At 45.8% G+C, this 21,956-nt stretch overlaps 2 protein-coding genes across 2 annotated transcripts in view; both read left to right on the top strand.

Moving 5' to 3' along the window:
* The first annotated feature begins 5,176 nt into the window (after window positions 1–5,176).
* Window positions 5,177–13,144, top strand: TRIM59 (tripartite motif containing 59). Its single transcript, XM_020988839.2, has 2 exons — window positions 5,177–5,265; window positions 11,596–13,144. Exon 2 carries the CDS (start codon window positions 11,599–11,601, stop codon window positions 12,808–12,810), a length of 1,212 nt encoding a protein of 403 aa, XP_020844498.1. The 5' UTR covers window positions 5,177–5,265; window positions 11,596–11,598; the 3' UTR covers window positions 12,811–13,144.
* Window positions 5,189–21,956, top strand: part of KIAA1586 (KIAA1586 ortholog) — a 31,966-nt gene continuing 15,198 nt past the window's right edge. The window contains exon 1 of the mRNA XM_020988835.2: window positions 5,189–5,265. The gene's annotated coding sequence lies outside the window, so the exon portion shown is untranslated. The remainder of the gene's footprint in view (window positions 5,266–21,956) is intronic.

The raw sequence follows: 21,956 nt of genomic DNA, 5'->3' as shown, positions 1-21,956 counted from the left end.
TGTACCTGACTAGGTGTATAGGGAGTGTGGGGTGGGGTTGCTTTTTTGTTGGTCCACGTAGGTTGTGTATGCCCACATGGGTCTGTCTAGATATGGCCCACAGGAAGACAAGAACAGATATTTCTAGCATCTCCTCCTCCCACTATTCTCCAAGGACAGCTTGAATTCCTGCCAGGAAAGGAAGCAGGAGATGGGCCAGCCTCTGGCCAGACTCTCTCTGCTCCTCAGACAGAGGGGAGGTACAGAGACAGAATCATATCTATCTGCTCCCTTAAAGTCTAGAAGTCATTTTTAGATTCAAGCTCTCCTCCTGACTACTATTCCTCAATGGGAAAGGAGGGCCCCAAGATATATAGCCAAGGCGTGACTTCCCTCTCACCAGATGCTAGCTCCACAAGGAACGCAGACATAGCAAATAAGCCCAATTATCCAAAGTGATAGCAAAACAGAAATCAGAGAAAGCATACACATGAAAACATATGCCAGACATGCAGATGGAATGAGCTCTTCCTTTGTGAATGAGATAACTTGGCTCAACACAGGGAGACAGAGAGAGACAGACAGACAGACAGACAGAGTCCCAAGTCTCACCCAAACCTAGACTCCCCAAGCAAACTGGGGATAGAGACAGGGCAGAGATTTTCAGTTTCTTTACATGTCAACTCTTTCTCAGTCTGTTTCTCTTCATAGACATGAAGACAGATTGGAATTGTGGCTCTCCTTGATGCTGGAAGTCAGAAGAGCCTGGATCTCTCTTTTCTCTGGCTCTCACTAATTCTGCCCACCTGTCACGCAGGTGATGGTGCCATTCAGTTGGCCCTCTGAGCCTGACATTCCTGGGCTGAAACTTTGCAGAACCTGAAAAGATGAGCTAAGGTTGAGTGTTTGCCGTAATACATTTTTGAAGTAAATATTCCTTTGTAAAAGTAAACTATTAATAGATGGAACCGGGGTGCAGGGGATGCTGGAGGCATCGGCAAAGGGACGGGACACCCCCAACCCCCCATGATGGTATCAGATGGGGGAAGGAGAAATGGAATACACCTCTTCAGGGCTAATAACCCCGAGGCCTTCAGGGTAAGGGTGCAGGGTGGTCAGGATTACAGGTGTAATAAGAGCCTGGGCTCCCATGGACCCTACCCATAGTTGTCCCTCCTGGTTCCCGCTGACTACACAGCAGCTTTGGGGCCTTTTGGCAGCCATGCTGAAGGACTGACACTATCACCTTACTGGCTGATGAGCCAAAGGACCCCCTGGCCCACTGGATCTTTTAAAAGGATAGACAGCCACCAGGTAGGTCTCATGGACCGAATCATCTGTTTGATTTTAGACCTTCCTTGTGAGGGAGGTGGCGGGTGTGTGGAAGGAGCGTGTTGCTGGCCGCAGCCTCGATCCCATGTGAAGTGACCTGGGCCTCTGCCCCATCTGCCTTTCCCTCTTCTTGCTTCCTTTCCTCAGTAGGTGGGTGACTGAGGATCTACTGCAGGGTGTGTCTAGGCTTCATCTGATAGGTCTGCAGGGCCTCATTTAATTGTGGGAGGCAAAAAGGTGAGGGGAGCTTCTTCATCAGAGGAGGTAGCTACTGTAGAGACTAGCACTGTCCAGTCTTGGCGTCCTTTAGCTGCCATCTTGTCCCAGGAATTATTTGGACATGGCAGAGACAAGGTGGCACACAAAATGCCTAATCAGCATTCCTGCAAGCTGCTTTATATTCTGAGGAGGTTCAAGTATCTGCCTCCTCCAATACCATAACAGAAGTCTGGTTAAATCACCGAATCCTGTTTTAGGTCACTGCGTCAATGTGTGCTGGTGACAGTCTTTCGTGTTTTAATATTTCTGTTGTGTGTAGGAATAAAATATCCATCCCATGCCTGATTCATGTTCTCTATCGTACATATTCGTCTTCTTGGGCAGACCAAGCCAACCACCCAAACCTTAAGCTTAAGAGGACCTAATGAGCCGCAGAGAATGAGAAAAGGAGACTGATCCCTTTCTCCTTAGAGACCAGGCTCTCCTGGAACTGAATCTGGTCTAACTGCAATCCTGGGTCCAGAGCGAAGGGGCTCCTTAGGCACAGGGAGTACCTGCACGGGCCCCAGCCTCTAGAGGCCCCACAGTGGATCCTTAAAACTAGACCGGAGCTGCCGATCTCTTACCAACAAGTAGGCATCCGGCTTCCTCTCGCAGACCTGGTACCATGGCTGCCGTCACACTTTGGGGCAGTTCTCATTGATGTCAAGTCCCAGTTGGACCCTTTGCCCTTACACCTATTACTTCTGGAGCCGGGTCATAAGCCTAACCTTTGTTCTGTGTGACAGCCCCTCATTGAAGATGGAAAACATGCTCCCTCTCCTCCAGATGAAACATCCCTCAGATGGAACCATCTCCGCGGAGCCTGTCCTGTCGGGCTTTCTCCTTGCAATACTTCTCAAGCCCTAACTCTCCTGCTGCTGAGAAGCCTCACCTCGTCTAGTGAGGCTGGGCCAGATTTCCCTGTTGGGTCATTTCTCTTACACGGCTATGTAGATATGGCCCCTCGAGGATGCCAGTGGTCTTTATACCTCCCAGACCCAGCACAGCGCCCTATATGTAGTAGGGAAACAATAAATGCTTATTCCATCCAGCTTCTATTTTCACTGTATATATCTTGTACACACCTAGTTATATACATGTTGTCACCCCTTTAGAATGTGAGCGCCTAGGGTCAGCTAAGTGGCTCAGTGGATAGCGCTCCAGCCTTGGAGTCGGGAGGACCTGAGCTCAAATGTGACCTCAGACCAAACACTTGACACTTACTAGCTGTGTGACCCTGGGCAAGTCACTTAACCCCAACCGCCTCCCAGCAAAAAAAAAAAAAGCTCCTCGAGGGCAGCTACATGTCTTAACCTTTCTTTGCATCCTCAGTGTTTACTTAGCACAATCTTTGGCTTTAACAAGGGCGTGTAGACCGGCTTGTCTAACAGGAAACACCTGCGGCCGGAGAAGCAGACCTCGTCGATTCAGAACAGGGGCTCTCAGCCCAGGGTCCTGGAAATTGGTCCGTTTCCTCAATTTGTAGCGGGCCCCGTCTTCAAGTCCCAGCTAAGACCGGCCTTCTGCAAGCCGCCTTCGCAGATGCCCCGTGCTGACCCTCTGATGACCATGTCCAGCAGATGCTGCACGTGTTCCCCGCATGTTGCGTGTGCTCTCCAGCCTCGGACCCCGAGCCCCCTGCGCGCAGCGGCCGCCCCCGCCTCTTTGCAGCTCAAGCCCGCGGCACGGGGCCTGGCGCGCAGTGGGAGCTTGGGCCTCGACCTGCCTGTGGCAAGAGCCTCGGTCTGCTTTGAGTCCTGGCGTGACACTTCCCGCCAGCTGATCTGGAGAAGCGGTCCAGCCACGGGTGAGCCCCGGGCCGTGAGCAGCAGGGACCAGGGTCGAGCAGCAAGCGCGCATTTTATATGGAGTTTCCTCTGCGCCAAGCACTTCACAAATTTTAACTCATTGGATTGCCACAAGAGGAGGTAAGTGCTGTTAATATCCCCATTTTACAGCTGAGGTAACTGAGGCAAGAGCCTTGGTCTGGGTCACCCAGCTCCCACTGGCCGAATTTGAACTCCGAGCTTCCTGCCTACAGGTCTAGCGCGCCATCTAATAGAAAGATTAATAAAGGGACTGATTGACAGCGGCTGGAATGAGAAGCAGAGCGCACGCGCCAGGGCTCCACGTTCCAGAGATCTGGCGCAGCAGGGATGGCGGGGAGGGAGAGAGGCGGTGCCGGGAGAAAAAAATTAATCAGGTCCTCCCGCGCAGGCGCCGCCGCCAGCACCTTGGCGCCTGCGCAGTGTCCTGCCTCCGCTCCCGCCCCGGCGGCGGCCGTTGACGGCCGTTGCCTTTCGAAAACGCGCGCGGCTCCGAGGGGTGCGGCGGGAGGGGGGAGGGGGAAGTTATCGCCAGAGGTTGAAAAATGCCAGGGCGGCAGCGCCTGCGCCGTGGGGCCCCGGAAGCCCCGCCCCGTCCCGCGACCCTCCCTGGCCCCAGGCTGGGGAGGGACCGGGGCGGGAAGGGGCGGAGCCAAGGGCGGGGCGCGGGATCGCTGGATAACCTGAGCTCCCAGGAGCCGAGCTGGCCAGTGTCCCTGCCTGCGCGGGGGAGGAGGGCGGCCGGCCGGGGTGAGTGCGCCTGCGCGGGGCGAGGACGAGGCCTGGGGTGCACCCTGCAAGTGGGAAGGGGGAGAGGAGGGAGCCTCGGCCGCACTCCCGGGCTACTGCCTTGGCTTGACTCCGAGCACCCCTCCCTGCCTCTGTTTCCCCCTTCTGTCTCCCCTGCCTCTGTTTCCCCCCCCGCCTCTATTTCCCCCTGCCTCTGCTTCCCTCCTTCGGTCTCCCCTCTGCCTCTCTCCTCCCCTGCTTCTGTCTTCCCTCTGCCTCTGTTTCCCCTCTGCCTCTATTCCCCCTTCTGTCTCCCCTCTGCCTCTCTCCTCCCCTGCCTCTGTTCCCCTGTCTCTGTCTCTCCTCTGTCTCTGTCCTCTGCCTCTGTTTCTCCCCTGCCTCTGTTTCCCCCCTTGCTTCTTTTCCTCTCCTTCACATCCTGTCTCTCTCTCCTGTGCCCACATTCTTCTCTTCTCCCTCCAGATGCTGTCTCTGCTCCCCCTCTCACTCTCTCCCAGTCCAACACTCCCACCCTGTGCTGAGGGCTGGGGACCCCAGCACCATAAAGCACCCCCATGTCTTTTATGTTTCACTACAGCTTTAGGCCCATTTTGGGGCAAGGGAGACAGGGCTGGATCTGGGGGGGATGAAAACACCTGGGCTCTTAACTCCCTGGGTGGCTCTTGCCCCCCCCCCCCTTCAGATGAGAGAGGTGGCCTCTAGATCTTGGTTACTGACCCCTGGGAGCTGTGGGTTCATGGGATGCTGGACTCAAGGGTTTGTATCTATTTGGTCAAGGATTGGGGGGGAGGGTCAGTGTTGTGGAAAACCAGGGACTGTGGAGTTTGAATCCAGAGCCTGCTCCATCAGTACCACTTGTTACCCAGTACTTACACAGTGCCTGACACCCGGTAGGCAGGCGCTCAGTAGATGTTTATGGAATGCCCAGGACCTCCTCTCCCCCTTTTCCTGCTCCCAGGGCTTGGCTTCCTCCACTCAGGGCTGGTTCTTGGAAGCTGAAGATCTTGTATTTTCATTTTCCATTAGGAATGTGAAGAGCTGAGAGGGGAGAGGCCATATGAGCACAGGAAGGCTGCAGCCTGGGTGAAGGAGAGCGTTCTAGGGCTGTGTGAAGGAGGTGAGTTCTGGGAACCCCCTGGGGAATGGCAGTTTGGACCCTGATGCCCACAGCAGGGCTGCTGGGTCCTTTGCTTTGTTCATTAAAAAGCAGAACAGTTAAAGTTTCGTTTTTTTGTCTGAATTCACTGGTCCAGCTTTTAGTTTTGGGTTTGGTTTTTTTCTAAGAGGAAATAAAGTTACAGTCAGATGCAAATGGAAAATACTTAAAAGGAATCTTGAAGGACTTTCCTGGGAGCAGTTGTTGAGTATGCTGGAATTACCACACTGATTGTGACTGAGTGAAAAACCAAAGCAAGCCAACAACCCAGCAAAACTTTCTCCTGAGTAGACCCACGGCAGAACTGGACAACGGTTACTACTGAAAATATGTTTTGTGATTGTACGTGCAGATGTCCCCAGTAGAACAGTGGTCGATGAACAGTTCTGAAGGAGAAAACCTTGGGTGCTTTAGCATGTGTGGGTTGAAGGGAGCAGGGTGTGAGCCCCAGTCTGGGGGTGGCATCTCCTGAGTCTGTTCCCAGGCCTCTTTCTTCCTCCCTAAATGTCCCTGGGCATTTCCCTGAGACTTTTAAAATGGGGCAAGTATCATTTGTCTTCCTCTGGAGGCTATAAAATTTAATTAATGTTTTATAACTGCCTACTTTTATAGATGAAAGGCAATAAAGGACTAGTATATTAAAATTTACAAAGAAGTTTTACTTTGAACAGAAGAGTGGGTAGTGAGATAATCTTGCTGAAGCTTTTTATGTCCGTTGAGCTACCGTCAATGAGTTTAGCCGTATGCGGTAGAGGGAGGTATTACAATGTGTAGGACATCTGCCCTTTTGAAGAAAGATTCCATCTGAGGTTCTGATCTGAGAAATGGACGAGATTTTGTCTTGGTGTTGCTTCGTGTGTTCAGAAGTTCTGAGGACTTAGAGCTTGACAGAACTTAGGGATCATTTTACAGATGAGAAAACACTGATAGCTAGGGAGGCTGAATCATTGCCTCCAGGGCCCACAGGTTGTGGCTGACAGCAGCCTGTGTTCAGGTCTTCTGGCATGCAAACTCAGAGCTGTTCAATGGGAAATCTTATACCACCGACGTGGGCTGGTAGAGAAGACATTTTTACACAGGCCACACTGAGCAATTATAGAAACATTCAGAATTTTAAAGCAATTCTTTAATAGTACCATAATACCTAGGTGCTCGACTGGTGTCCAACCAAGTAGTTGAAATTTCCATGATGGCGTGAACAATTTATATTAGACAATTCTATTTGAAACTGGCTGCTGTTGTGGTCACAGATATTAGATTCTCTGTCCATTTTCTTTAAGCTATATGCTTGAGAAATCTCTATCTGGAAATCTGGCTGTCTGTCGGGGCAGAGGAATGAGTTTGAATGACACTCTCTGGGGAGAGTGCTAGGTACCGTCTTACTAATGGTCATATCCAATACAAGTGACTAGAAAGTATAGCCTATCATTAGTTTCTCAGGAAGAAGATACAAGACCATGTTATTTAACCCTAGAGTACAACTAGGGAAGGAGGGTTTCAAAAAAACAAAAACCACTTCACTCTAGAAGCCTCTGATCTTAAGTCTCTTCCAGCTCTGTGAGCTCTGATTCTGGACCTGGTCGTCTGAGAAATGCAGGTTCTTCCAAATACGGTGAATTTATGTTATAGATGTCAAATACGCTTTATCCAAGGGAATTGTTAGGAATTGGTTAATGCCAGTTAACAGAGTTTCTGTCCCCAAATTGGAAGCTTCATGGTGAGAGCTGTTTAACTTTCTGAAGCCGCAGTTGGCCCTGTTGTTTTTCCTTCTCTCTTCTTGAAGTGAGAGAAGGCAATGCCAAGTGGCCAGGCTGGGTTTCTTCACAGGATGGGTTTTGTGGCTTCGGGGGTTTATGCTGCTGCTGCCCTGTGTTCATTATCTTGTCAGAAATGGGTTTTAAAGACAGGCCGCTTAGCACAGCCACTGACTCACCTACCTTGCCTTTTTGTGCAGTATGGAAGAAGTCTCACAAAATTATTTGAAAACTAGACTCTGGCACAAAAGATTTTAAGGGTGTCTGTTAGCATGGCTTTGTAACCTTTTATGTCAGAGTTCTAGCAGCCCCACTTTATGTACCTTTTAAGAAAGAATCCCTCTCATATCCCTGGAGCTATCATGGAAAAGGGTAAGTAGGAAATCTGGAACAAACGAGCACGGTCCTGAGTCATAGGAGCGTAGATCTAGAGGGCTGAAGAGGGACCAGATCAGATCATCTTATTTTACAGATAAGGAAACTGAGGCCTGAAACAGGAAGTCGTTTTCTTTGAGAGCAGGGCTATTTGTGATTTCTGAGGGTTTGTGTGTGTGTGTGTGTGTGTGTGTGTGTGTGTGTGTGTGTGTGTGTGTGTGTGTGTGTGTGTCGGTCTGTGTCTGTGTCCCAGTGTTTAGTTTCCAGGATGACAAAATCTTTCTTGAACCAAGAGGCAGAAACTTGCTTTTTGCAGGCCAATCCCAGCTCCTGCTGACGCTGCCAGACACTAGCCCAAGGCAGCAGAAGCTGTATGTAGAAAGTGGCTCTTCTTACCCAGTAACTTCTGCCTGCTTGAAGTCTTGAAGGCTCCTCAGTAGCCCAAAGGGCCCAGGCTTGACTTTTGTAATCCTTTAATCCTTGGCACAGATGATAGGATTAGGGGTAATCACTGAGTGAGGATCATTGCAGGATCCCCAGTCAGGCCAAACTGAGGCATCTGAAAAGGGCCGGCCCAGCTACCAGCCAGCTTGGTTTTTCTTTGATGTCTGCCCTGTGTAGGTAGAGTTTCAATTCTAACATGTATTAACTTGCAAGTCTGTGAATGTCACATGTCATGGTACCCGGTGTGTGCCTTACAGAGGAATTGTCTTGCAAGTAAACCTTTGGCTCAGTGGGCTTCTGGCCCTTTTGGAATACAGATGGACCCTGCCAGTAGCTTGTCCTTTTTTTGGCAAAGTATATTTTGCTGCCTTTTGAAACTACCAGAAAACTCATCTCACTGAACAACTCCATTGGGTCCTTTTTCCTGTGACAGCCCTGACCTCTCTCCTTGGTCAGCATGTACCTGTTTGTGTTGACTTCCCAAATTAGAGGTAGAATGGAACCTCCTTGAAGGCAGGGACTGACCTGCTTTTTGGATCTGTATTCCCAGCTCTTAGGACAGTGCCTGGCACAGACAAAACACTTAATAAATGCCTTTTCCTTCATTTACTAGTTTTCCTAATTGAAGTCTTAAGAGGCATTATGAGAAATATCTGAAAATCTGAATAGTTTAGGTTTTTATAAAAATGAGTTCTTTTGTAATTTTCTTTAGAACTTTCTTTTTTCTGAGTTGTCTCATAGCATTGACTGCTTGGCCTACACGCAGAGGTCAGCAATGTGATTTTTCTCGACCAACATGTAAACATAGAGCAGTGAGATGTCCAGAAATTTGGCTGACAGGGACAAGTCCCAGAAGCCACTTTTCAAAAATAAATTATTACTTATTTCTTTTTAACATTCCTTAAAAAAAATTGAGTTCTGGATTCTCTTCCACTCCACTCATTGAGAAGGCAAGAAATGTGATATTAATTATACATGTGAAACCATGCAAAATATTTCTGTGTCAGGGGCAAAAAAAGAAAGATCAAGGAAGTGTGGAAAAAACGATGCTTCAAAGACGAGCCACTTTTACTGCTCTTGCTTGATAGTATCACATTGCACAGTCTCCCACCCCTCAAAATTATAAACCCCTTAAACCAGGGGTGGGGAACCTGCAGCCTTTGGATTGAGTCCAAGTTTTACAGAAAAAATGCTTTTATTTTATTTTATTAAGTTTGGAGTCAGTCAAAGGGCTGCACTGGAGGACTTAGAGGGTCATGTTGGCCTCGAGGCTGAAGGTTCACCACCCCTACTGTAAGCAAAATCATCATTTTTTTACTGATGCTATTATCACCCCCATTTCACAGATGAAGAAACTGAGGCAAGCAGAGGTGAAAGGTCTTACCCTAAGTCGCATCTTCCTGATTCTAGGACCACGGCTGCATCCACAGTGCCTTTTAAGTGTTCTCAAAGCAGTACCTTACAAAGATAGATTGTACAAAGAATAGATCCTGGAGTCAGGAAGAACTCATAAAATGCTGAGGGAGGGGAGGCTGGGAATCTGATTGGATGGAATTGGGGGAGGGAGGGAGGCGTGTTAAAAATGACTAAGGTTGGGGCAGCTAGGTGGTGCAGTGGATAGAGCACTGGCCCTGGAGTCAGGTGGACCTCAGTTCAAATCCTGTCTCAGACACTTGACTAGCAGTGTGACCCTGGACAAGTCACTCAACCCCATTGCCTAGCCAAAAAAAAAAAATGGCTAGGGTTCAGCACTTGGTTGATGAGGATGGTGGTGATGTCAGCAGAGATGGGGCAGTGTTTTAGGGAGAAAAGAGCAGTTTTCAGGGAATCCAGAAAGATTTTCCACTTAAGCTTTAGTACCCAGCCTACCCCTAACTTGCCAATAAATCCGGCCTGCATTTGTCATCAGAAAACCAGGGTTTGAGTCTGAGGTCCCCTGGGAGACCTTGGGTGAGTTTCCCCTCCTCAGGCCTTCATTTCCTCCTCTGTCACAAGACTCCCCTCAGGCCCAGGGCTCAGGAGCCCGTTCCTGGGCTCTTTTCCCTTCTGGCCTCAGTCATCTTGGTTGACTAGCAAGGGTCACTGATGGAGGAGGCAGACCTGGCCCAGAGGGGCCCAGCTCAGGCACAAGGGCCTGTCCACCTGTTGGAGCAGCCCTAGGCTTGGGCAGCATCGCAGGGAGCAGGGGCTGGTGCTCCTGGGCCGCCCTCCTTCCCTGCTCCTCCCTGGACTGGCCAGAGACTCTAATCCAAGTTTGAGCCCCACCTTTTGTTTGCTAGTGAAAGAGGAAGGTCTGGGCTCCAGGCTTTACCTGGGAGGTGCACACACAGTGAAGACTATTTGAAGGAGGACAATAGGTGCAGTGTTTGGAAGGAAGTCCCTCTGGATTGGATGAAAGGCGGGACCTGTTCTCTCCAAGGGAGGGCAAACCACCCCTCCTGGTGAGCTCGGAAAGCTTCACTTTGGCTGATCAGAAGCCTCATTTATGGCTTGGTTAAACCAAGTTCAGCTCTTCTTAAAGGGCTATTGAATCTGGCACATTCTGCAGCTTTAGGACGTTTTTGCATTTTTCTGGCACCAGTTTGAGGACCTTGGAGTTGATGTCAGAGACACGAGAGAATCCTCAATGCGTCTTCTCATGGGCACCTCTGACTCAAGCTGGCCAGAAGAGGGGGTTACTGTTGGGAATGAGCATCTGTGCAGGCTCCCAGCCTCCGAAGCCAGTGGCCTCCTGCACAAACCCCAGGCATCACCCAACCTTGTCACTCCACCTGCACATCCTGTTCCCCCTTTGTCCAGATTAGGTGGCTCCTGCTTCAGTTGGGTCCCTCCCCTCTGCCTGGACCATTGTCCTAAGCTTCTAATTAGTGGCGTCCCTTTGCAAGGCGGCCCCCAGGCTTCTGCCAGTGATTTCTTCCTGGAGAATATGAAGGGCTGTGCCATCCCCTGCCCGCTCCCTCTCCACCCGTGGCTCCCAGTCTCCTGCAGGATCTGGCCGTTTCCTCTTTTTGCAGCCTTCTCACATGGTGATGCAGCTGCACGGGCCCACTTGCTGTTCTTTGAAGGCAGCATTCACCTCCCGTCCCTCGCCTTTGCCCTGGCTGTCCCCAGTGATGGGAACGCCCTCCCTCTTCGCTGCTGCCCCTTCCTTCACGCCTCTGGTCCACCTGGCTCGAGCTGCTGGTGCTTTTCCCTCTGAGATCATTTTCCATCTGTTCTCTCTCTGTGTCCTTAATATGCCCGGCTGTTTTCATTCTGTATTACAATTAGTTCCTTGAGGGCTGGGATGGATGGTGTCTTTAGTGCCTGGCACACAGTAAAGGCCCAGTAAAGGCTTACTGATGTTGATCCTTGACCCTTAATCTAAAATACACACCTACACACGCCCCAGTAATCTCGGCTATACCGGGAAATGAAAAATGTTTAGATTTAGAACTTTTGACTTCATTTAAAAAATTTGGATGGCGTGCTCTTAGTCTGATGAGCTTTGGCCCCGTGTTGAGGTTATAGGTGAGCCCTTACAGAGTATTACTGATCAGGAAGTCTCAAAGCGGCCTTCGGTGACCATAGGCCCCGTCTGTCATTAATTGCTTGTCGTGTTTGGTTCTTATCAAATACTGTGCCTTTTAAACAATTAGCAATTGGGGGCAAATTCTGAAACTTGTTGAAATTAATATTTGCAAATGACTCCTTAAAGTCGGTTGTTTTTTCTTTACAGGAAATGCATAATTTTGAGGAAGAACTAACATGCTCCATTTGTTATAGTATATTTGAAGATCCTCGAGTATTACCATGCTCCCATACGTTTTGCAGAAATTGTCTGGAAAATGTTCTTCAAACATCTGGTAACTTTTACATGTGGAGACCCATAAGAATTCCTCTGAAGTGTCCTAATTGCAGAAGCACAGTTGAAATCCCTCCCCCTGGCATTGAATCTTTACCTATCAATTTTGCCCTGAGAGCTATAATTGAAAAATACCGGCAGGAAGATCACCCAGATGTCATCACCTGCCCTGAACACTCGAACCAGCCACTGAACGTTTACTGCCTGTTGGACCGCCAGCTGGTGTGTGGCCACTGCCTCACAATAGGCCAGCATCAGGGTCACCCCATAGATGACCTCCAGAGTGCCTATGGGAAAGAGAAGGATGCCTCTCCCAAGCTTGTCGAGCAGCTGACGGACCATCACTGGATCAATGTGTGTCTGCTCCTGGAAAAGCTGGAGGAACAAAAAGCTCACTTCGAGGAGATTGTCCAAAGCGATGAGGAAGTTGTCCTCCATTATTTTAAGAAGCTTAATGATATTTTGGATCTGAAAAAAGATGCTTTTCTGTCCGCCTTGCATGATGTTAGGACCGCAATTGATGAAGAATACTCTCCACAAATTGAAAAGATGAAAGAAATAAGAGAACAGCAGCTGGAATTGATGTCATTGACTACATCTTTGGGAGAGGAGGAATCGCCCCTTAAATTCCTGGAAAAAGTCCATAGAGTTCGTCAGCGGGTATGGGACTTGAAACAAAGACAGCTCCCTGACATGAAGCCTCTTGAAATTTATCCACGAATTGGCCAGGTGTTGAAGGAAGAATGGTCAGGAACTGAAATTGGTAGAATCAAAAAACTTAATGTTCCAGAAATAAAGCTTTCCCCACAAAGGACGCAATGTGCCCCTGCGAATAAGCGGGAGAGGAAAATGGAGTTTTTGAAGGTTTTAAGCATTTTTGTACTGACAATTTTTTCAGGAATTTTGATGTTAATATTTTTGTTTAATGAACATATTATGCTGCCTATTTTTAATATGTATTTCTCAGAAGTTTCTCAATCTCTGTATCACACTTTGTCTAGCAGCATGCATACAGTTAAGGAAACAGTGTACCACACTTATCATATGCTGAAGGGATTAATATGGGACACCCTTTCTTGTTGTTTCTGAGAATTCAGATACAGATTAATTATGTTTGTCTCTCTCTAGCCAATTCTTAATTAGCTGTGGGGAGTGGGGACAGTTTGATAAAAAGCTTGGCCTTTTGCCCGTGCTGCCCAAAACAGTAGAGTGTCACCTTATTGCTCTGTCAAGGCTTGACACGCCATGTTTTGGTAGGAGGGAAACGAAGGAGGGAGGAGGAGGAGGAAGAGGAGAATGCTCCGATGAGCAACTCTTGAGTTACTCGGAATTGGACGTAGTTTTCTAATTCTTTTGAGTCAAGATTATTCAAAATTTACGCTTCCATTTTGGCTAATAAAGGACAGCTTTTATAACATTGTAACCTTTGAATGTGTTCTCCTGAGATTGTTTCCCCTCATCGGAATGATATGTCCTAAAGTCACCTTGTTTTCTGTGTGATCTAGCCTCGCCACCACCTGTAGCTAGTCACTCTCTTCCCATTCTCCCGATCTGACCCCTGCCCAGGCCTTACTTTCCTCTCCCATTAGTCACAGCCCTCTAGTTAAGCTCTGAGTCAGCTAAAAGCTATTCTTGTTACCTTGCCCCCTTCTCTTAGGGCAACCCAACTTTGACTTACCTACTTTGCTCTTGCTTCCATGTCACTGACTAGGGACGTAGGTCTAGAGCTGGGATCCCTCCCAGCCTATCTAATACTACTGTCTTTTTTTGACAGATGAGGAAATGAGGCCCAGAGCAGTTGTGACTTGCCTCAGGTCACCCAGGTACTTACAGGAGGTGAAATGTAAGCTCAAGGACTCACTGCAGAAGCCGGGGTTCTTTCTGCTCTATTCTGATCTCCCCTGGACCCTCCTTACTTAGTAGAAATCTTTCCATTTTTCCTTGATTGACTCTTATCACGTTCCCCACAGCTATTGTTTCAATCTTTTTCTTCTCAAGTCTCCCCCGTTCACCCTGTGCCTCCGAGCTCACCAATCTTATTGAGAAAATGGAGTAGTCTTTTCTACTAGGTCTTCGCCTTAAAAACCTTTCTTATCACCCTCACGTCTTTGCTTTGGTCTTTGATGAAGTCGGTATTTTTTTTCAATGAACAAAACTCAATTTTCTTTCCTTCCCTATTGGAAAAAAGAAAAAGAAAACAAAACAAATTCCTTGTCAGAAATACATATGGTTAAGCAAAACAAATTCTTCCTACATTGGCTACGTCTAAAAAAATAGATGACTCAGTCTGCATATCGAGTCCATCATCTCGGTCAGGACATGGGTATTCTGGAATCAGGGTTGGGTGTTGTTAGTCTTTATTATGTCATTATAGTATAAATTGTTCTCCTGGTTCTTCTGCACACTTCACTGTGTCAGTTCATACAAATCTTCTCATGATTCCCCAAAACCATCCCTCTCCTCTTTTCCTACAACATAATGTGTTCCATTGTATTCTCATACCGTATACTGTTCTGTGTCCTCCAGCTGATTTGCACCTGCTTAGTTTTGGCTTCTTTGCCACAACAAAGAACTGCTATAAACATTTTTGTGCACAGGGGTCCTTTAACTCTTTCCGCTCAAGGCTGTACTCCAGACTTTCTACCTAGCTGTGTGTGTTTATATTCCCAGCTCTTAGCTCAAAACACTTGCCTATTCACTAATTGAATGACTTTCTTTGATCTCTGTAAGCCTGATAGAGGCATTGCTGGGTGGAGGGCCCTGCAGTTCCCTATTTCAGGGCCTACTTCCAATGGCTTTCCAGAGGAATTTATAGTTCCATCAATGTACCTGTTTTCCTTCAGCCATTCCAACATCAGTCAGCTTTGCTAATCTAATGGATGTGAGCAGGAACCTCAGAGTTGCTTTAATCTGCTTTTCTCAGTTAGTGACTTGGAGCCTTTTCTCATGTGGCTATTACTAGCTTGGATATCTTCCTTAGAAAATTTCCTGTTCACAGTCTGGTATGCATATGGGATGGAATGCTGATGTACTGTAAGAACTGATCAAAGGGGTAGTTTCAGAGACACATGGGAAGACTTGTATGAACTGATGCAAAGTGAAGTGAGCAGAACCAGGAAGACAGTCTGTGTAATAACAGCAATATTTATAAAGGCAAGCAACTTTGAAAGACTTGGGAACTCTGATGAACACAGTGACCCACCACAATTCCAGAGGACACAGGATGAAAGGAGTTAGCCACCTTCTTCTGATAGAGATGTGATAGGTTCAAAGTGTGGCTTGAGACCTTTTTTTTTTTTCCAGATATGGGCTATGCCAGAATTTGTTATGCTTGATTATATATATTTGTAAAAGGAGTTTTATTTTCCTTGTTTTCTTTATGGGGATGGGGGAAAGGTGGCAAGGAAGGAGGGAATCTGGATCAGAAAACTTTAAAAAAAAAAAAGAAAATTGTCTGTTCATTGACCATTTATCAAGTGGGAAATGGCTTCCTTTTTTTTTGTAAATTTGAATCAGTTCCGTATACATCTTGGAAATGAGACCATTATCATGGGAACTTGCTTCAAAGATTTTTTTTCCCCCATTAACTGTTTCCCCTCTAATTTTAGTTGCATTGGTTTTGTTTGTGCAAAAACTAAATTTTAAGTAATCAAAATTGTCCACTTTATCTTTTGTGATTCTCTATCCTTTGTTTAGTTATGAACTTTTCACCTAACCCTAGATCTAAAAGGCAATCTCTTCTTGTTTCATGACTTTTGTCTTGCCATGGGACCTTGATAACTTTGGAAGAGACACTGAAGCCACTGCAGCTCGGCCTCACTTAAATCCAATTTGTTTGCAGGTCAACTTGTCACTTTATTTCTGACGTCAACCTTTATGTCTAGGCCACTTACCCTTTTGGAGCTTATGGTGATATAAAATGTGAGATGCTGGTTTATGTGTAATTTCTGCCATACAAACTTTCCAGTTTTCCCAGCAGTATTTGTTGACTAGTGAGTTCTTACCCTAGTAGCTCAAATCTTTAGGATTATTGAACCCTAGCCTGGTGTGTGTAGTCTGAGATCTGGTACGAGGACCCCTTCTTTCCTGCTTTTCTTTATTTTTTCCATTTCGATCCTTGACCTCTTCTTCCAGATGAATTTCATTTCTAAAATTTTTTTTGTGCTTCTATAAAGTAACCCTTTGGTAGTTTGGTATGTCACTGAAAAAGGAAATGTAGGTAGCATTTCAGTATTTATTGTGTGGCTGAGCCTCCCTGTGAGCAGTTCATATTCTCTATCTAGGTTTGCATTTCTGAAAAGTGTTTTTAGTTGTACTCATGCAGTTCCTGTGTCTCGGCAGATACACTCAAATGTGTTTTACACATTCTGTGGTTACTTTTAATGGAATTCCTTTCTCCTTTCACTGGGAGAAAGGAATCTGCTTGCCAAGGCTAATCGAGTTTCTGTGCCCTTGATCCTTGCCCTTCCATCAGACTTCTCACCTTCAGTCTCTTCCCGTGCCTAGTAGGTGCCAGGCGCTGTGCTAAGCGCTTCGGTTACAAATAGGAAAAACAAAACAAAGCTATCTGCCCTCGAGGAATTTACAATCTAATGAAGGGAGACAGCACCCAAAAGGAAGCTGAAAAGTGGGAGAGGTACAGCCTACCTGGCATGAGGCCATGATGGGGAAGTCCAAAGGGAGTGTATGTGTGTGTGTGGGGGGGAGGTTCGGCACGGCTGGCCTGGCCACTCCCCCTTAATGGACATTTTGGGGGCAGTTCTGGGCTCTAGCCTCCAGTTAGAGGAGTAGAGGAAACTCATGAAGTGACTCAATCTTTTTTTTGTGAATATTTTTATTTATTTTAAACTGAAAAAGGAAATGAGAAAAGAAAGAAAAAAAACATCGCCATGTGCACAGCAGACCACAAGAGGAGATTTAGAATAAAACAATAAATTTCCATTTCAAGAAAACCTATATAACATATACTACACGTTGTTTTCAAAGCTGTCCAGCTTTTCTTTGCTTCCGTGTTGGTTTTCTTTTGCATAATTTTTACTTATTTTTTCTCTTCCCTCCCCCTACCCCACCTTAAAGAAGGCTACAGTTAAGCATGGAGACATATATATCTCCATGCTTAATTGTGTGTATATATATATATATCTTGTATATATACATATATATCTTGTATATATATACATACATATAAATATATATCTTGTACATATATACATACATATAAATATATATATATACATATATATATACACACACATAGATATCCATAAACATACACACAAACACTCATACACATATATGTAAGACTGTACTATGTTTATTTCCTCCTGTCATGTGTTTCTCTGAAGGTAGATGGCATCTTCATAAGTCCAAGTCTGTCCATGTTTTTCTAAATTAACAGCTCATTGTTTCCTACACCACAGAATATTCCACCCCAAATTCATTTTATCTGAGAGATTGTCTCTGAAAGTTTTTTCCCCTAATTTTCTGTATTCCTTCTATTGTTGGCTACATAGATTTTATTTATATAAGACAATTTTAATATAATCAAAATTTTCCATTTTACATGTCAACAATACTATGGTTTAAGGTCTGATATTACTGAATCTAAATCTAAATTCTTTGAAGTTCCTGACCTTTAGTTCTTCCAAATAAACTTTGTTATTATTTTTATAACTCAGATAATTTTTTAATAATTTAATTGGGATGGATTAAATAGATTAGGTAAAATCATAATTTTTTATTATATTGGTTTTATCTACCCATGAACAATAAATATTACTTCAATTATTTAGATCTGAGAGGTGATTTAATCTTGCAGAATAAGGTTCCTGGGAACATGAGGTATATCCAGAATAGTATAATCAGATGGGAATCCTGAGCAGAATGTAATCAAAATGTATTCCTTTTTATTGATCATTAAGTTTTTATTATAAAGAAAGTTGGTTATAAGCTGAAAAGTGTCCATGATGATCTAGTAGTACATTGGTATCAAACTCAGATAGAAATGGATCCCTGCAGGTTAGCATGCTGACTTAGAAAACCACAAATTATCATGTAGGTTGTATTTTTTGTTGATTTTGTTAAATGTTTCCCAGTAACGTTTTAATCTGGTTCCTGCAAGGGTGTGTTTTGTCAGTCCTTACAGCCTGGGGTCTTTGGTAGCTCTGGTCTGGTGCCGGAGGGGGTCCAACCAGCCCCCATGAGGATCAGTCAGAAGAACCAGGCCATGTTTAGTCTGAAAAGATGGCTCAGGAAGAAGATACAAGGGCAGGCTCTCAGGAGAAGAATGGGTCTGCTGGACACAAGCAGGCAGAACAAGGTGCAGTGAGGGCTAGCTCAGAGGATTACATCCCTCCTCTACACATGTGACAGGGACTGGATCCATGACATAATCCACACTGGGAATCCTGGGGTGAGGAAACCCCCTTTACCAGGGTAGGTCAGCAACACGGTCCTTCCAACAGACAGTGCAAGAGCTGCTTGGAGCAGGAGCTGCAACCCAGCTTTCCCTGGCCTTGAGGCCCATGCTGCCCCTCCTGTGGGGTCAAGCTGAATTAGTCAAGGTGGTCTCCCCAAGGCTAAAACCCTCCAACCCTCCCAATCTAGCATGGGGTGTCCTGAAAGCCACGGACTGTTTGATATTGAGTCAAATTGTGCGTCCTGGGAGGAATGCTTTTGCGTGCTGGAGGCAGCATGGCCAAGGCTCCGAGGGAGCTGGGGGAGACCTCAGCTTGACCCCCAGAAGCACCACTTCCTCCCTGGCCTGCTTCTTCATCCCTTAGACAGTGTAGAACAAGATCGGACAGCTTCCAGCGTTGGGTGGCTTCCAGCGTTGGGTGGCTGTCAGCCCTGCCTGTCGGCAAGAGGATGAACCTGTCATGTTTCCCAGTATTCCCGTCCATCTCAGGGTTATCCAAGTCAACTCATTTGATATTTCTTTTGGTGGCATCACTAGGATGCGGGTAGATCAACAATGGCTTCACTGGTGGGTTCTAAGAGACCCGCCTGGAGATGCCACTCTGAGGAGGGTCCTGTTGTTTCAACAACACAACCAGAACAGCTGTCCATAGAGGAAGAGGATGAGCCCTAAAGTGTGTTCTCACCACAGAGAACTCAATTAAAGGTTCATTATGGAAGGACTGCATTGTGGAGAACAGACCCGAGTTTTGAAAGGACACTTGCAATGTAAAATGTACTCCTTTGCTAGTTATAGTAAAACACACCAAAAAAGCAACCCCCTCCCCCAAAAGAAAAAACCCTGGGCCTCAAGTTTCCTCATGTGTAAAATAGGGGGTGGGGGGAGGGGTTGGCCTCTGAGGTCCCTTGCAGCTCTGTCTGACCCACATTTTTTGTTTGTTGCTAAAGAAAAAGAAAACAAGTGATTACAGTGTTTCCAACTTATATCAGTGACATTTGATAGACATTTAGGTAAGCTAAAATTTCCCGGCAATGTTTTCATAGCAGTTAGTTGTAATAAATACCCAACTATCTATCTTTGCTCATATCTATTAGCACAGATGACATTCCAAAAACATTCTTTATTCTTTTGACCAGACTGAAAACAAAAACAAAAAATGCAGAATGCTTTTTATCAGTTGAGTGTTACTAAAGAATTTACTTTCCCTCAAGATGAAACAATGAAACTTGTGAGCTTACCACAGAAATTTTGTTATTGAAGCACACATAAATAAAAATATTTAAATGTAAGGGCTGTTTCATACTTCAAACATATTTTCTTTTAGACCCATGGCTTTGAACCCTTCCCCCCCAATAGGATATCAATGTCTGCATTCTCTTTCCAGTTTTTCCCCCCTTAGTTTCTATTAATAGTTAACTGTGTATTTAAACACAGCTATATACTTAACTCTGGGAAGCTAGCTCACTAGAATAGGACTTCATTATTTCTCAGTGAAGGAGAAATGGATAAGCAAAACTAAGAATATTCTTCATAATTTTCTTCTCTCCCTTCACCCTGGTCCCCAGTAAAAATGCTAAGTTAGAGTCATGTGCATAACTCTACATTAGAATTTACCTTCTTGGTTGGGGGCAGCGGGACCAAGGAGGGGTTGGAGAGGTGAAAAATAAATGGCTGGTTCCTAGCTAAATTTTTAAGAGATTGCCACTGACTCTTCCTTGGGTATCATGTTAGAATGAGTACATTTCACCCAGCTCAGAAGGAAACCAGGGATTGAAGACTCTTTTCCATTTGTTAAATGTAGATTTAGGGTAAGGGAAACTGGTTACTGCCACTCGGGTTTTCCTTGAACTACAGAAAGTACAGTTGTGGCTCCAGTTCACATCTTAGTTATAGGCGTGAATTTGCATTAAAACAGTAATGGAGGTAGGCCAGCCTTGTTCGTCCTTCTGAGTAATACCATGATCTCTCCTTAGCCTGCCCCTCCTGCTATCTTCCCCACGGTGGGGCGGCGGGGAGAAGAGGGGAGAGGTGAGAGGGAAAGTAAGGCATCAATTTTAGCCTGGAAAAAGCTGAGTTTGTGAATGAAGAAACTAGACCTAGAAGAGTGACCATTAATTAATGGCAGAATTGGGTCTAGACTGCTAACTAGGATCGTGCTATCCCAGATGGATTAAGAAATGTCTCCTCTGATTTGTTTCTTGTCCCTTAAAGTATGAAAGATATCATGCTAATCTCAACTTAGCAGAAATATGTTTATTTTTAGAATATTAATCTAAGGGGTACTTCTACTTCATTTTAATGCCACCATTTTTGGAAGGGTGATAAAAATAGATTCCTTGAATTACCATGTCATTTTCTTTAGTGTTGTGATTTAATGTGTCCCATTTGGTAATGGAAGACAAACTAAATGATGATAGGGCCAAGACTCCAAGCTAGCATCCTCTACAAATAAATGAGTATTCATTCTGAATTGTCACAGTTTGGGCCCTGCTGAAAGTTGATGCTTCGTTTGCTCAGCTTAAGAATGGAGCTATGGAGGGGCAGCTAGGTGGTGCAGTGGATAGAGCATCGGCCCTGAAGTCAGGAGGACCCTGAGTTCAAATCCGACCTCAGAGCAAACACTTGACACTTACTAGCTATGTGTCCCTGGGCAAGTCACTTAACCCCAATTGCCTCGCCAAAAAAAAAAAGCAAAAAAAAAAAAGAATGGAGCTGTGGCCTGTCCTCTGTGTAGGAGGGAGAGAATTTTGTTTTGTTTTGTTTTGGCTAGGCAATGGGGTTTAAATGACTTGCCCAGGGTCACCCAGCTAGTAAGTGTTATGTGTCTGAGGCCGGATTTGAACTCAGGTCCTCCCAAATCCAGGGCAGGTGCTCTATCCACTGCACCACCTAGCTGCCCCCAAGGGAGAGAATTTAGGCAGGACCACAATGGCCAAGTATATGTGGGGCCTGGGCCAGTCAACCTTGCTTTTTCTAAAGTCTTTTTCATCTTCCCTGAACCCACATCAATCAGGAAAATTCCTGGAAAGATAGATTGGTTTCTACCCTTAGCAAACCATGGTGATGATGTATGATCCCCAACTAAACCAGGAATTGCTAGACACTGGATTAGCCTTCTACCTATAGAAGTAATGGATTTCATTGAAAAACTCAAAATGTGAGGGATCTATTTTTCTCTTGACAATAAAGTTCTTGAAATGTGACCCCACTGGTAATATGTGTGTTATTTCTTAGTATTTTTACTCATTTTAAGTAGTACAGGAAGCTGTTGCTACACTGTAGAGATCGATAGCACCTCAGTGTTGCAGGAACATCTTGCAATCAACTAATAAGGTCCAGTGGCCTCTGCCAAGCACCATTAATGAAGTTGGAGGTGGACAGACAAATCTAGGGTTTTTTCTCTGCCAAGATTTTTAAAGCACGGGGTGATTTCCTCCTGGCTACTGAATGTAGGGCTCTTCTGGGTGCTTCTTCAGCTGTTGAGTAGGAGTATCCGGATCTTCTGTTAACAAAAGCTGTTTTGAGTATGGGATCTAGACTCTAAGGAATGTCCCAGTTCCACAAGGTACAGTGGGGATTGTAGCTGGTGGCATGATGAGATAGTACTGGGTTCAAATCAGCATGTCTGCATGAGGACATTTGGTTTACTTGAGGGAATACAAGAAATGCTATAGAGCCCCTCTATCTGACTCACTTCCCTCTGGAGAGCTCTCCTGGGTTGGTCAACATGACTTGTAGAAACTACTTAGCTCCTCACTTGCTCCCTTCTGGTTTCCCTGGCTGCCTTACTAACTCTTAGAACAAGAAGAAATGAGGG

This window comes from Phascolarctos cinereus, unplaced genomic scaffold (genome assembly GCF_003287225.1).
Source record: "Phascolarctos cinereus isolate Bilbo 61053 unplaced genomic scaffold, phaCin_HiC Scaffold_7;HRSCAF=346, whole genome shotgun sequence".
Lineage (NCBI taxonomy): Eukaryota > Metazoa > Chordata > Mammalia > Diprotodontia > Phascolarctidae > Phascolarctos > Phascolarctos cinereus.
This window is presented reverse-complemented; position numbering and strand designations above follow the sequence as displayed.

Coding starts and splice junctions, on each gene's coding strand:
- TRIM59 (XM_020988839.2), top strand. CDS start 11,599: ATGCATAATTTTGAGGAAGAACTAACATGCTCCATTTGTTATAGTATA.